Consider the following 16,763-nt stretch of genomic DNA (forward strand, 5'->3'; position numbering starts at 1 on the left):
TATAATTTGTATTAATTCTGTGCAGCTGAATAATATGCAAATAACTGATTTATGCTATAAACCGATCTACAGTAAAGTGGATTCGACTATATTATTATGCGATTGGGTTAACATTGGTATAGTTGCATGCAGTTTTTCAGGTCGCTCCTGTTTACTAACATTTATGGTTCATTAGTTATGGATGTTGTGATTACCTTTACTAACAACTGACAACTCGAATGAAAAATGTACAATGTGTTTTGTTTCAATATATTGGGATTTTTTATAACTTTATTTTATAGTTCGATTAGAAAATTATTTCAGTGCAATTGGAAGCATTGTGGTCAATTGTTTATGTTATTGGGTTTTTTCGGGTACATGTGCTGACTAACTTAAAGGTGTTGAACATTGTGCCTTGTTAATTGAAAGTGTTTGTAGTTTAGCTAGTGTTCATTACCTTGATACCAGTTTATTATTTATAGATGTGCCAGTATTGCTATTATAGAAGTGTTGCAATACTAAATTGTATGCCATCAGTCTAATATTTAGTGTTTACCAAGTCTTGAGCCCAGAAGCTCAGAACTAATAAACATTTTTGTTTGCCTCACCTTTTTTGCATAAGCATGTGTTAAAATTTGTTTTTGGTTTACTTGTTGATTTTTATTTAAATATCAGGTGTTAATTCAATTTGGGCCCATGTATTTAATTAATTATGTGATGTGGATGTACACGAACCGGTAGGTTTGACATTACATTGTTGGTGTTCATTACTAAGAATTTGTAGTTACATTAAGTTTTTGTATTCTCATTATGATTTGTACTAATATTCATTTTTGTTTTGCAAGGATATTAGATTGAGTGTACTAATAGGTTGGATACCACCGTGCTACCCATAAGTGATCATAATGGCATTCTATGGTAGGGAGGGGGTTAAAGGCATTTAATCATGGATTTAATAGACCTTATTTTTCTAAATATGGATTATAAATGAAAATTACATTCATTTGAAATACCAAACCTAGTTATTGTATGATCTAAAACATTTTAATTGAACTACAATTGAGGGAATTCCATGACACGCTTCATTTTTAAAATTTGGAACTCTTTTTGTGAAAAAATGATAAAACATGGCAAAACAGACTCGTAGTGATGAGGCTATATATACGACAACCATATGATGTATTTTTGCATTTTATATAAATGACCGCCATGTATAGAGACTTGGCAAATGAGGGCCTGTTACACATATGGCAAATAATAAAAAAATATATTATTTCATGACCAAAATAACTGCGAATAGGCTGAAATAAAATAATAAACAGTTGGAACATGAACTCACGGTTATTATTATTATTATTATCATTATTATTATCAGGTGCGTGTGCATGGAATTTTGCAGGGGAGAGAATCTAGATGGTTACAACGCTATAGTGCTTGGTTCGAAAACAGATAACATGTTTTCCAGCGTCAACAATGTGGCATATTACCAGCCAGTCATTTTTCGTTAAAACGTTTGTAGTGGTCATTTGGTTTAATGTATAGCATTAAAAAAAACTGTATAGGAGCCTACTGTCACATGTTTTGCCATCCAAAGGTTGGCTTAATTATTACTTAAGCCAGTTGAATCCAGTTCTTCATGCGGGGCCTGCCATTTGTGCATGTGTGCATGCACGTTAATTTTGCATTTTTATAGCCAACCCCCCGATAAAACACCGCCCCCTCCACCCCAAAAAGGTGGTAGTAATAATAATAATAATAATAATAATAATAATAATTGTGTATTATTATTATTATTATTATTATTATTACATGTATTATAATGTTGGTAAAATAGTTGTTACAGAAACATTACATAAATTTAGAGGGGGGACCTGAGAGTGGTTTCAGCGTTACTGGTATAAAAAAATATGTATTTTGAGTTTTGCCCCTTGCAATTTTGTGCATTTGAAATATGATTAAATACAGCAAAATATTAGCTATTACAAAATCACATCAATTATACATTGCTATTAATATATATGGGTCTAAAAGATTATTTTTCTATTCTTTTAAATGACCATAGACGTCATACATATGATTGTTTACAATGTGGAATGAGTTTAGATTAAATGATTTGGACTTGAAAATAAATACAGTCAGTCTAATAACAACTTTAAACCAGTAAATAAATGATTGATTATTAATACTGTAATGCTGACATATATTTGGCATTTGTCCAACTTCATATTAAATATATAGATGGTTAATGGCTAGAGCCCAGATTTTTTAAGCTAATGTAGCATTATGATATCATAAACCCATTGAGGGCTATGACGTGCGTCATAGTGGCATCATACCTCATGGCAGCTAAAAAAAAATCTTTAGCCTGGTTATCAGTTCTACTTTTTAATTATTACAAGTCGTTTCCAACTGTACTGCAAGGAAAATATTTACATGGAATATTTTTCAAGATCATTAGATTGGCAATAAACAGCTAGTCTGATCATCCTAGCATGTATGAAAAGTAAAATGGGGTCTGATTAAATTTGTCTTCTCTTGTAGGTGGTCAGTTCAACCAATGGTGAGCTTGCGCCGGATGACCCGACTGCTGGACATTCTAACACACCAATCACAGCACAGCAAGAGGTTGAGGTCATCGATGAGACAAAGTATGTTCTGTTCTTCCTCCATTCTGCTGTCGTCATGTCTTTCATGACGGGCAGACCTAGCCAATCTCACTGCCAGGTTCTCGTCAAATAAATCAGACGTGATCTTTCAGCTTTTTAAAAATCTGATAACGGCTTTCGTTGCAATTTTAACAAAGTAGACTGAATTTCGATCTGAACAGCACAAAAAATTACATTTACTTGGAGTATGGTGTTGAGAGTTTTCAATTTTTTAAGGTTCGTTTCCATATTTTAATTTTAAATGGATATCACATTCGTCTAAAAGGTCAAATTAAACAAAATGAACCTTCTTTAAAATAATCTGTGAAGATGATTTGGAATTAAAATTGTTTTGAAATGAATTTATTTTAAAAAAGGAATGTTCTGTTCCCCACCCCACCCCCCATTAAATTTCAACCTATTTATGTTTCCTCCGTAGAATCTTTAGCATGTTTTCTTTGATGTCTCGACCATGGTGGAAGAGGTTTTTTTAATTTGAGCAACTTTGCATGTTTGCAACTTTTTCTGTTTGTTTGTTCTTACAAGATGACAATCATTCATGCAACAGTTTAATATAACTTAAACATTTTGTCCAAATATTGATTCAGATTTGGCACATGAGATTGGCTTTGGTGGAATGTTCAGTTTTATTTTTGTTGAACTTTGTTCCAGTTGTTTTTAAAGAAAGTTTTTTGAGGAATTAATATCTAACTCTTATATTCATATGTTGAGGGTTTGTGGGCATCTCTGTTTATTTCTTCTCTTAAAACCCTAAATAAAAAAACATTTGCTATCATTTATCAATATCTGTGTTAAAATTTAAGTCATGTTTTCTTTTTGTTAAGATCATAGCTGCCAAACTATTGACTTGGCTACTATTGAAACTACTATATATTATGCAGTTTAACATAGAAATAATTCATAAATATGCTTGAAGAACATTTGTCTGAATTTATATATGGCCTTTGAGAATTGGTCATTTTTATATCTATAGATAGAACATGTATTTATATATGAATAATTAGTCCTACTTTATTTATCAACTGAGGACCTGCATAAAAGTTTATAACTTTTTTCTTATCTGTTGAACTCATTTAAATTCTGTTTCCTAGTTAGTATCATAAAGTATTTATTATTGTTCAACCATGCAAAATGCTTTTTAATACTCTTTATGAAGTTTAACCTCAAAATTCCTTCACTGCTTAATAACCATGTTATTGTGGTCTGTAAGCTTCCTGTACCTTTCAAGATACATTGGTGTATTGGATGTCAAGAGTATGCTGCTTTCACAGTTGCCAAGTCTTATTGACCAACAAATCTCAAACTGCAAAACACACTACCAGATTCAACTATTTATTCATCCAAATTCAAATTGGTGCAATACAGACTACCAGATTCAAATATTTATTCATCCAGTTTTATACAGACTACCAGATTCAAATATTTATTCATCCAGTTAAAATTGGAAACTAATATCATTCTTTTATGGGGATAATTTTTTTTAATCTAATTTAAGCTTTTGTTTTGTATAAAATATTTATTACAAAGTAGCCTGTATTTGATCTGAAATGCAAAAAAAAAAAAAAAAAAAAAAAATCTCTAGTAAAGTATAATATAAAAAATGTCATCCTTTCTAAGATTGGATCAACTTTTATTTTTAAATGGGTATTTCATCCCTTATTTTATATTCTTTAGTTTAATCTGAAATATAAAACTGAAACTGTACTACTACATGTACATGTATGTGCTGCATTTAGCACAGACATTGGTGATGTGAGGGTCACCCTTGTCCTTGCTTGCAAAAGGTTTTAACAGGAGTTCACTTCAGTGTACACAGTGGCTTGGACCTGGTGTTGTCTGCTTTCAGGTGCTGCTTCTTCCGGCGACGCAGAAAAAAGAAGGGCCGCCAGACCTAACCAGGAACTTGAGGAATTTAGCCATCCTATGGTTAACCTTTTTCTTTGTACTAGCTGCCAACCATAGAGATTTTTCTAGCACTAAAACAAGAGCCACCAAAAACTTACCTTTGCACTAGATGTCGCCGTAAAAAGAAACAATTGTAAAATAGTTAATGCCAACCAGACTGTGAACATTAACTCTTGTATTCTTTACACAATGTGTGGTTACATCGGTTTTGTCATTCCCAGCATGCCCTGTGTGTGCTGAAGTGGATACATCCTGTGGTTGTTTAGTTTTTTCTTTGTGTTTTTTTTTTAAAATCTAAATTGCTAGCTTTGTGTACTCTGCGATCTGTACACCACTGTCGCTCTCTTTTGTGAACAATTCTTTTAGTGGCTGTACATTGCCAGTCATGTGTCCTCCTTTGTCTTGGCCTGCAGGTGCTGTGGGTGCTTCTCTCGTGGAAGACGGAAGCGTGGTAAGACGAAACGCCAGAAATGACTCGTTGCCTTTGGACAGACCAGGGACACATTACCACTGCATTGTCAGGAAGACTCTTATGTAGATAGCGAGTCTAAGGACACTAGCAATCTCGACGGTGTGCAGAAGTTAAGCCCAAGACATTTCCCCGTGCTTCACACTGGATACGTCAATCAGACATTTCTGTAGCTGCACCACAAATGCTTAATAATATCTTTATATATATGTGTATGGAGTGGATGTAGTCTTTCTTACTGCAACAAACCTGTTCTCGAACAAGTAACAACTTTTCAGGGTTCAAGGTGGACCCAGAACATTTAAAGAAATTTTGGTGAATATTTAGCAAATTTCTAAGTTTTAGTTGGCGAAACAAACTGTAACAAAATTAACATTGTTTAAAGCACTGTGTTTCATTTTCACAAAACTTTTGGCAATCTAATAACAAAATAAATTTACTAAATCCAACTTCAATTCACACTTAGTCATTCAGCAAAGACAGCAATGTCTATTCAAAAGCTTTATTTAATTACAGTCCTGTTATATACACAACTCTTAAATGGCACATTAAATTTAACACACACAAAAAAAAATAAGAAAAGAAAACAACAAATCTAAAATGTTAAAAACAAAAAAAGGAGACAATGTTTAACTTGAAAATGCAATTGTATGTACAAGAAATGGAAAATAGTATGGGGTTGTTGTTTTTTCTCTCAAAAAATATATACTAATGCTTAAAAAAAGAAGAAAAAACCTTGTTCACAAAAGCTTATTTTTTAATGCTATTATTTTGTTAGTATGTCCCTAGACTTGATGTTTTGCAGTAGCTTAGTTTTCAATGCTATATTGTTTTCAATGTTTGGCTACCTTTAAGACTGGGCAGGCCTGTTCGTTCCAACATTTTTCATGTAAAAAATTGCAATTTGATGGTAACCAAGGTTTGATGTTGAATGTTTTTGCACTTTACATTGCTTGCTTATCTTTTTAATTTAAAAATTATTATTATTATTAATATTATTATTATTATTATTATTATTATTATGTTTTGTTATTATCAGTACATTTAATTTAACAGTAGTTTTTATTGTGTCAAGACTATTTGCATGCATTTGGTTGAATTAGTTGCAGTAACTGTTTCCTCGGTGAATTCCCAGTTTGCACAGCTCCTGGTTTGATCCAGTAAGTCAGAAGAGAATGTGAATTTGTTCATTTATTAATGTGTATTCCACAACTTAATATATACTCAACAATATTAATTAAAGTAAACCTTTTAATAATACTTTGCTTGGGTGATAATAATGTAGCAAGTTTTTAATCACTGATGACTTGCAGGCATTGCTTCAGTAAAATATTACTTGTGATATACACAGAAATCTTGCATATTGTTGGTTTTTCTTGCAGTTGTGAAGTGTCGAAATGTACAATCTTCTAAGAGTCATTACACATTGGTTTGTAATGATACTTGTCATTTTGGGTTTTTTACTCAAAATTGTTCAAATCATTAAATTTGAGAGCATGTCACAACGTCAACACTTTAAAAAGGAAGAAGCTATGTTTCATTTTTTACTGGCCTTTTAATTAATTTTGTTGAGAATGTATACGTTGTGTATCTTCTACCACTAAGTACATTTATTTAGATTTCTGATGAAAACATTGTTTTACATGTCAGGTACAATGTATCTAGGCTATTCCCACAAATGACCACTTGGGAACATGGAGGTAACATCTTTGTCAGTCTGCTGGATTAAAACGCTTTTGGTTTTTTACATATTCCTTGTTGGATGTGACAAATAAAATAAAAATTGGGGTGAGGGGGAAGAAGGTAAGGATAATATTCTGGTTATAAGGATATTTTTGTGGGATTGAGTGTTGGGGACTAGTGGATGGGTATTCTACAAAATGTTTTTGTGTATTTAAATAATACTGACTAAAAAAAGTTCTTGTGCATACTTTAGAAACGGTTGGTATAAATTTAATGATATTGAATGAAAAATAAATTGTTTTCACAAAATTATTTATTGAACAAGATTATTTTCACAATTATGGCATGTCCACACAAGTCGCACATTTCAACCATTTACAGACTTTACAGTTGGGTTGAGACCATTTTATCTGTTGCACAGGAACCTTTCTGTGAGTATATTTAATGATTAGTGACTGGTTGTAATTAATGGGATTTTATTCTGTGAGGATTTTAATATATTGCCTCCCACATTCCACCCCTCAAGTGTTCATTTCTGGAACAACCCATATCTAATAACCAAAACATTCATTAGATGTATTATTTTCTTTCACTGAACACTGCCCTAATTATTACAATGTAGAAGTAAAATAAAAGGTTGGGGTTTTTTTGGACAAATTACTTGACTTGTCTGACTTAACAGATGTAATGATTTGGTTTACCTAGTTTACAGTAAACACCTCTTGATTACGAAACTGGATCAGAATTGGTAGTTGTATGCAATGCTGTTTAAATGTACTAAGTAAAATCTTCTTGGACTACACAATCATAAATGTTGTTTTCAGTTTGCCGTTGTATGTAGAATGAGAAGCAAATTAGTTTCATGTAATCTGTTACATAAAAATGTGTTGTGATAATTGAATTCAATCTTACAAATGAAAAGATGTTTGTTTCTTTCATCGAAACAGTCAGGAGGACTAAAATTTGGAAGCAATATTCATTTTTGTTTTTAAAATAAAATTGTGTTTGTTGCAGTATCTATAAACCGATAAGGTATGTTAATGTATGTATTATGCATTGTTTGCTATTCAGTACTATTTTAGTCTTTATCAGTTACTTTGCCCCGATTGCAAACATTTTATTATTATTTTCCTCTTTTTTTTTTTCTTTTTTCTCATATAAAATTTAATTTTAGAATGAAGTGTTATGAGTAAATATCTGTTGGGATGAAGTTCCATTGTGCATGATAAAATACTTGAATCATTGAACAGTCAATGGTGAAATGTTACACCTAAAAAATCTTTTTAATATAACGTTCAAAATATTTGTGCCATATATTTTTGTTTAACTTTTACCAAAGATTATTTATATAACTTGACACATCAGTCATTTTATTTGTCCCAAACAATGACTATTAGCATTTTAAATTGGCCAGGACAAATTATTTAAAGTGTACACCTTTAAATTAATTTATTAATTGGGTCAGTTTTGTTATAAATGGATACTGTTTATAAAATCTGTTAGAACATCTTTTTTTTTTCTTTCTTTTTTTTCTTCAAATATTTATATTTTGGTGGTGCCAGTGGGTGTCAACAAAACATCGAATGAAAACAAATGTTTATTGTGCATTTCAGGGAACGCAGATCATTCCAAGTATATGTAATTAAGAGAAAATGCATTGCCAAATGTACATTGATATTCAACATAATTAGGTTATGAATGCAAGCATGATATGTCTTGTTTCAGATCTGTTTCTTCATATTTGAATCTGTTTCAGAAATGCTCAAATAGTTTGGTAACAGTTCCTTTCAAGTGCCCATAAAATAATATCGAAGTCTATCTGCTTTTAAAAATAAATTAGTCATTTCAGAATACTTAACAACAACAAAAAAACAAAAAATTGTTAAAGTAAAAACAATTCCTAAAATATGATAATTAATGAAGCTGCCATGAATTTTTTTGTAGTTTAACAGTTGCTTTTCTCATTTGTCATGAATAAATTGATTCACCAAAGCTAACTAAAAACCAAAGAAGTTGATTTTAGTTTCTTTAGAAAAGCAAACAAGATAGGAAGAAAGATCTAAGTAAATAAATCAACTGACAGTTTCATGTCTTGTGGTAAAGTGGATGCAGCTGGGTTTTGTACAGATTTACAAGAACACATAGAAACCTTCTTATCAAATAATAGGTTGATTCATGTTGAATGTGCAACATAGTGATCAGTTACTTTTTTAATGTTTGGCCCAAGTCATTTATTTGAATGTCACATTCAGAAGGTTACAGGTTAACCCAAATAAGACAAAGGATGTATATGTTTTTTGTTAATATTATCTGTTCAATTGCAGTCAAGGGTTAGGGGCGGTTACTATCATTTTAGGATAACATCAGTGAGTATGTTACCCGTATTTGTTCAACATAGGTTTGTGATGTCTGTGTTTGTTAGACAAAAAAAATAAAAAACTGTTAAAAGAGTTGGGGTGTTGGAGTCTTTGGGTTTCTATTGCTTCACACCTTAATTTGTACATAATTTTTAAAAAAGGCTTATAAAACTGTCATATTTAGTCATTTTGTATATGGACGCTGCACAATTGTATGTGGAGTAATGTTTTTGTTGGTGCAACTTAGAAGCAAGTGTGTTCAACCCGTTTTCTCTGGTGATGTGTACTTCTTCAGTGTCTACAATGATTTCCGATGATCAAATTTGAGCTTTATTGTCTTATCAGCAGTGACCGTCAAGTGTCGTTCCCAGCCTGTCCAAAGGCGAGTGTTACTGTCGTCGTCCATGCTGTATGGACATCAGCTGAGTGAAGAATACTACATTACATGTACATACGTATACCCTTTGTTACACTTGTGTATATAAGTATATATATATTAAGATTACATAGTAAGATCATATGTGTATTTATGTTCTTTAACATGCATCACAACTTGTGGCCGTCTGTTGTGTGACCAGAATGAATGCTTTTGGGCATCTGTCAGACATTGAGAAACGGGGCACAGTTAATTTCATCTCTTCATGAGGTGGGGTTTTTTTTACTTCACTGAGAAATCTCTATGGTTGTCACAGCTAATCTCTTGTGTGATTTCGGTTGGGGTGTATCTTCTAGTCTGTATTAATTATTATGCATTCAACTTGTTTAGCTGTATTTTAAAGACTTTTTTTATGTATTTGTTTTAGACTAAAGTTGATTGCAGTAAAGCAGCACTGTTTTGTCATGTTGTGTTAAACCTTGACACTGATTACACTTTGACATCATTCTCATTCTAGCAGTAGGTCATCACATTGTGAAAAAGCCATTAAACTTGTATTCATGATTCTCTTGTGACACTACATGCTACAAGTCATTTATAGTTTGTGGCATATTCAGAATTGTTTTTAATTCTTTCTAGTTTTTATTGTCAGCTTTAAACATACCTTTGTAATTGAAAAGTTACTGTAATCCTATAAATGAAGTGAATATACATAATAAATTTTCTGGCCTGTTTTAAATATAAATTATTATTAAAATTTTACAACTGAAATGTCTCCAAAACACTAAGAAAAACCAATCATTATACTTATAGGTAACATGTTTACATCTATATCACAATAGATCGAAAACAAAGAATTACTTCACAGGTGTGCTAAACACTAAAGTGGTTAAATTTAATAGTGTTATTATGAAAGGTTGTTCACTCTACAAATCCACTCTACAATAGGTATAACAAGTTGTTTAGACAAACACCAGGGCCAGTGGAAAAATATGTTAATCTGGTTTATACATTTCACATTAGATCAAATTAGGAATCGGTCAAATCATTTAGTAATAAATTGAAGTTAATGAAATCAATTGTTGAAAATGCTTAGCTGGTATATTATGACAGGTGCCCATAGCTGTATGGGTTTTTTTAACAGGTTTACTTTTTGTTTTATAGCACTTGGTGGAAACACAATAGTGTTCAAGGACAATGTGTGATATTTCCCTAGGTATTATATCAATGTGACAGGCTGTTTGGTGGAATTTATTACATGTCCAATGTTATTTTCTGAAATTTAAGAATCTGTGATTTTGTTCTTAAGTTCACATTTGTATAAAGGGCCAATTCAATGTTTTTAGTTGCAAATATTGCTTGATGTTGTAGCATTTATTTAAGAAAAAAATTAATTGTTTTGTTTTTTTTGCTTTGCTTTGCTTTTTTTTTTTTTTTTTTAATGTTCAGTCTCATTGAGAGATTTTCTCTGACAACTTGTTGGTATGTGTGAACTGTTTGGTTATTTTATTATGGCTTCAGTCATATCATATGTCATATTTGATTTGTAATGGTCTGTCTTTCATACCATAATAGTCCAAGACCCAGTGCTCTCATTTTATTCTATTCACTTTGGGTCTGGGCTTAATTTTTAATCTAGAATCATGTACATATGCTCATTATCATTGTCATATTTTATTTTGTCCATTTCATTACTAACTCATTTAGGGTGTGTTCACGCAGTACGACTTGTAGAGTGATCTCTAGCATTCAATTCAGTTGCATCAACATGTTTAACATTGGTAATTAAAAATGGTGTATGATCGTTTTAACTCTATAACTATATACCTAATATTGGCTTTTGATTAAAAACTGCAGTGGTTTTGTTAAAAACAAAACAAATTCTCATCTTAAATAACAAAAAAAGAGTAGTAAATGTAGGCAACAACAATCTTTTACTTTAATTTGTTACTACAAGTTGCATAGTGTGAACAAACCTTAAGTGAAAACATTTGAAATGGTACGGTATTAGTAAGTGTCTGGTCCTGTTAACTTTTCTAAGAATTTGTATTAACTATGTGTTCATTGTGCATGCGAGGATTTTAATGTGAAAACTTGTACCAATGAAAGGAATGGAGTTCCTTGTTTAAACTTTGCACACAGGAATTAATTTTTATTTACATGTAGATAACCCAAATACTTGTTGCATCATTTGTGAGAGAAAAAGGTACACCAATATTTCAGTGGCAAAATTTTCATTTAGTTTCACTATTGACATGCTATCATGTGCTACACACAGAGGACTATTTAATATTTGGGGTGGGGTGGATGGATTCAAACTGTATTATTGTATAGCAAACTAAATTGTAAAGGACAAATTACTTTCAAAATAATAATTTAAGTAACCAAATTTAATATATTTATTTTTTAAAAATCTTTTGGGACTGCAAATCCACACTGAGATAGATGGCATGATGAATATTTATTTGAATATTAGGCTCTTTATATTACTGTAAGTGAAGTTGCACTTTTGTTTATTGTTTTTCTTTGTCAAATGTTAATACAGATCTATGTATTATTATTATTTCTATTTCTAATCCATTTGTATAGTATGTGATGGAATAATGGTACTCAATAACAAAAAGGGAAAAAAGAGTAAAAATAACCTGCTATGAAAATATTTCTGACTGTTCACCACAATCTAAGGACGGGCATTGGCAGTGTAGAAAATCTCACTTTTAGCTTTGGTTTTAACAAACGGTTAAGAAGAGTTACGGTTCCTTGCTGTGTAGTCGTGATGGCCGTCATGTTGGCTCTTGGTCATTTATGATGCTGCTGTATGTATTGCTCACCCGAGAGCAACATTTTAGATGATAATTGTAAAGTGACGATGCAAAAACTTGGCCGATATATATTCTTTGTATGATTTGTATTTTAAATATACATGTACTATGTACCTTTATGTTTGTGCTGAATACATGATAGAAATGAAGCATTTGTTCACTTACCTGCTGTGGTCTTCATCTGAAATAAACAATTTGAAGCAGCAGTAACTTTGTTCTGGTCTGTATCTGTTTTTAAATTACTACTTGGTGGTTTTTAAATTTCCATTTCAGTGCCAGTGATCATGTCCAGGAATCTGAATGACAAAACCGTAATACATGATCAGGGTTGTATGTCTGCACAGTGCAAAGTTTAATGGGTATTGGACAAAATAGTGGTTGATTCCATGAATCTCTATCTAGGAATGACAACAAACACCTTGTTTATACAGATACCGATATTCTAACCAGGCAAATAAATGTCTTTAATATGTCATTTTAGTCATCAAAAGAAGAAAATGTTTTCTTTAACGACACACGACACATTTTATTTATGGTTATATGGTTAAGGAGCATACAGATATTGAGAGAGGAAACCCGTTGTCGCCTCTTAATGGGCTACTGTTTTGGATTAGCAGCAAGGGATCTTTTATATGCACTATCCCACAAACAGGGTAGTACATACCACAGCATTTAATATAGCAGTCGTGGTGCACTGGATAGAATGAAAAAGTCTGTTGGTCGTAAACATGTTACAATAGCAGCAAGTTTGAATGACAAAACATCTGCGATCAAAACCGTATCTCTGCACAATACAAATTGGAATGGTCATTTGGCAAAATAGTGGTTGATTCCATGAATCTATCTAGTGCCTTGTCTATAGGAGAACAGCCACTTCCAAGACATCTTTCAAAATACTAGTTTTGGTGTCAGCAGTCTGATGGAAATTGAACCGTTGTCCTTGTATTGCTTTTAAGTCTCCACATTAGGAAGTAAAGTAATATAGTTTTGTAGGAGGCAGAAGGGTCTGTATTAAGACCATGCAAAACAAGTTCCTTAATTAATCCATTTTGACTGAAATCGATGCAACATTCTATCAAAAGTATATTGGGGAACTTTTATTAACTAATGTTTTTTCATAAACAAGAAACATGTTTGAAATCTAGATTAACAAATTTACTTTTCTGATTAACCATTTGTCTTATAAAGGCACATTAGTTTGTGTCTCGTAGAAATAAAATGTCATACTTTTCATAAATATAATTTTAATGAACATGTCGTACCACACCTAGATATTTATTTTAAAATGCTTTCTTGATCATTATAGTTCATTAAGAAATGACAGTAATGACTCTCAAATGGGCATTCCTCACTTTACAGACATTTAAACATGCCTCCTGCTAACCAAGCTTTTAATGAATAAAACTGGATATTAATTACATTTTCTTGCTTAGAATATTGATGTTTGTACACCATGTGTTTCTGGAATTCCTAATGTTTACAGTAGCTAAAACAGAATTTAAAAAAAAAAAAAATTACCTATACAAAATTATTGAAAGTAAAATCTAGTTTGAGCTGCTAATTTGAATTTTTTGGCCTGGTGTTGACCACTATTGAAATATGCCCCATACATCGTTGCATCCTAACAAAGAGGACAGCCACCCCCAGACTAGTTTACTATACTCTTCAAAAAAGTTGGGGAACTCTTTAATAAGAATTTACAATTGTCAAAATTGTAAGGTATATTAGCAGTGGGGAATGGTTATATGATAATAGTGAATTAATTGGGCAAACATTACAACCGGTAGTTCAATATTACAGCAGGTTTTATGACCACCAAAGATCTTGTAGGACTATTGGGGTCAGAAGTGAAATTTGAAAGGACGGGGGTTTTTTTTATCAGTAAATCGCAAATTAAAAAAAAAAAAAAGACTAAAAACAAAACAGTAACAACTGTATGATCAACAGAATGAAAAAGATTGACAGAAATAATGTTCCACAGTGACTAATGGACCTTCCTGGGCCCCGTTCCACGAACGAATTGTAGCTAAGGTTAATTGTAGTGATTTAAGGTGAGTTTTACAACTGGCACCGTAAACTTTACAGCCGTTCTACAAAGCAACCGTACGATAGTCGTAAGTGCTGCTTTAATTATTAATAGATTCTTTACATAGAAGTGCGAATTAGTTCAATAATAAATTGTTTACAGACTTTTCGGAACATGTTGGATGTATTCATTGGTATGGGACAACCATGAAGTAACTGTCAATTTATTCGGTGAGCGATAATTGCTGAATGCATAAGACATGAGAGTTGTCTCCCTTATTGAAGGTCGTTAGGCCTAGACTGTTTTTCATCGATCACAGAGTTTCATAAAAGGTATTTGGTATATATTAGATCCATTTTTACACAAAGAGTTCGTATCCTTCTTAGAAAATTATCAAATCATCATTTAACTGCCATTTGACAGCTACGTTAGTGGCTTACAACTGCCTCGTACCAATTGTAAATTTTCACTGTAATTTACGACGATAGTAAGCTATGTCGCGTCGTGGAACGGGCTGACGATCGTAGAAAAAATTTAAGGTCTCGATGGTAGGTATTTATAACAATAGTAGGGCTAAGATCGCTTCGTGGAACGGGGCCCTGGAAATGGTCAAAATCGAGAGTGACACCCCACGCACGTGTACGGGGCAACTGCGTGATGCATGTGCAACTATGGAATGTGTTTCGGTGTGTTGATAAACAGTCCTGAACGTTCTTTACTAGGATGTCTGTGGTCAAAACGTATGGTCGGTCTAATAGTTGATATTAACATTAATATTTCAGGTTCCCCTACTTTTTTTGAAGAGTATATTTAATAAAAACTAACAGGACGGAATTAATTGGAATAAATACCACTGGTGACATGCACTCATGAATCACTGTCAAAACTGATGATATTAGGTGTTCATGAAAGGTGAGTATATCCTGCCCCAAGAGTACTGTCACCACGGCTGTCATTTAAAACTATGAACAAATAAATGTGCTGAGTTACACCAAAAAGGTATGTACAAATTCAAAATAATTTGGAATGGCATCGGCGATAATTTTGGTCAGTGATGCATCCTGTTTAGTAGAAATAGACGCCAAATATCTGCTATAGTTTTTTTTTAATGCCTTCAGGGCCCCGTTCCACGAAGCGATCTTAGCCCTAAGAACACTGTAACTGCACAGCTAACATATGCACTTAAGGTGATCTTAGCTCTAAGATTGCTTTGTGGAACGGGGCCCAGGAGTCCCTGGACAGAACCCTTGTGAAACAACTTCTGTGCCTGAATAATACGACGTTATTTAAAATCTGCAGACGATGAGCATGTTCTAAGATATTTATTTATTGTGTAGACACCAAAGCTGGAGTAGAAGGTATATTGTTTGACATGGAAGGGAAAATTGGATCGGGACAGTGCCTTTAACAATAGCACATCAAAAGTTATTACGCGGTGTTGGATCAGCCTGTGGTGGATGGTTTACCAGGACAACAAAACAAAATATACAGTAGGTCAAGTGACCTCTAGCACTACCCATCATTCATCCATGCCACTGACATGCTAAAAAAAAAAAAAAAAAAAAGAGCAAAAAAAGTTAGTTTGTTGTATTTAACACCACCACTAGACCTCTATTATTCATCGATCAGAGAGGAAATCTGCTACATTTGTCTAGTAGCAAGGGATTTGTTATATGCACCATCCCACAGACAGGGTAGCACATACCATGGTCTTTGATATACCAGTCGTAGCGCATTGGTTGGAACGAGATACAGCCCAATCGGCCCACTGACGGGGATCGATCGTAGAACGACCGCATATCGGGCAAGCACTTTAACACTGGGTTACGTACAATGTCGCCAAGAATGTCACTTTTCGGTACCATTGGTATGTTACTGTTATGCATGATTATTGTAAAAAGGTGAGATATGGACTACCCGGTAGGTGTTATTTTTCCGATGACGTCAACTTCTGCGTTAAGTTTAACCCAATAGGCTATATCTCGTACCAGCCAGTGCACCATGACTGGTATATCAAAAGTCGTATGTGCTATCCTGGCTGTGGGGTGGTGCATTTAAAAGATTATGTCAAAATTACCAAATGTTTGACATCCAATAGCCATGAATAATAAATCAATGTGCTCTAGTGGTGTCATTAAACAAAACTAAACTTTTAACTTTAGTTCACTAAAAAAATTATATGGCAGGCAAGATATTTAATTTCGCGGAATTGTTATTTATTTATTTATTTATTCATTCATTCATTCATTCATTCATTCATTCATTCATTTATCCATTTATTTATTTATTCATTCATTCATTCATTTATTTATTCATTCATTCATTTACTTATTTTACACATTTATATCGTGACAATAATAAATGCAACGCAGTGCGATACGATTCGTTTTGAAATATAACATTTACAACTGCTAACAGATATGTAATTAATATCGCGGCGCTATCTGTGACATGTCGATATGGGTATATTTACATTCTCC

At 32.7% G+C, this 16,763-nt stretch overlaps 1 protein-coding gene across 8 annotated transcripts in view; it reads left to right on the forward strand.

Moving 5' to 3' along the window:
• The window catches only part of LOC121385226 (casein kinase I-like), a 74,495-nt gene extending 62,032 nt beyond the window's left edge, over window positions 1–12,463 (forward strand). For 4 of the 8 annotated variants that reach the window (XM_041515812.1, XM_041515820.1, XM_041515854.1 and 1 more), the window contains 2 exons: window positions 2,521–2,627; window positions 4,964–12,463. In XM_041515812.1, coding sequence (XP_041371746.1) covers window positions 2,521–2,627; window positions 4,964–5,024 — 168 coding nt within the window. In that variant the 3' untranslated portion in view covers window positions 5,025–12,463. Of the gene's footprint in view, window positions 1–2,520; window positions 2,628–4,491 lie in introns of all 8 variants that reach the window. The other 4 variants (XM_041515829.1, XM_041515862.1, XM_041515868.1 and 1 more) reach the window with 2 other exon arrangements.
• Window positions 12,464–16,763: the final 4,300 nt, after the last annotated feature.

The sequence above is a fragment of the Gigantopelta aegis genome, chromosome 2, assembly GCF_016097555.1.
Source record: "Gigantopelta aegis isolate Gae_Host chromosome 2, Gae_host_genome, whole genome shotgun sequence".
In the NCBI taxonomy this organism is placed as follows: Eukaryota; Metazoa; Mollusca; class Gastropoda; order Neomphalida; family Peltospiridae; genus Gigantopelta; species Gigantopelta aegis.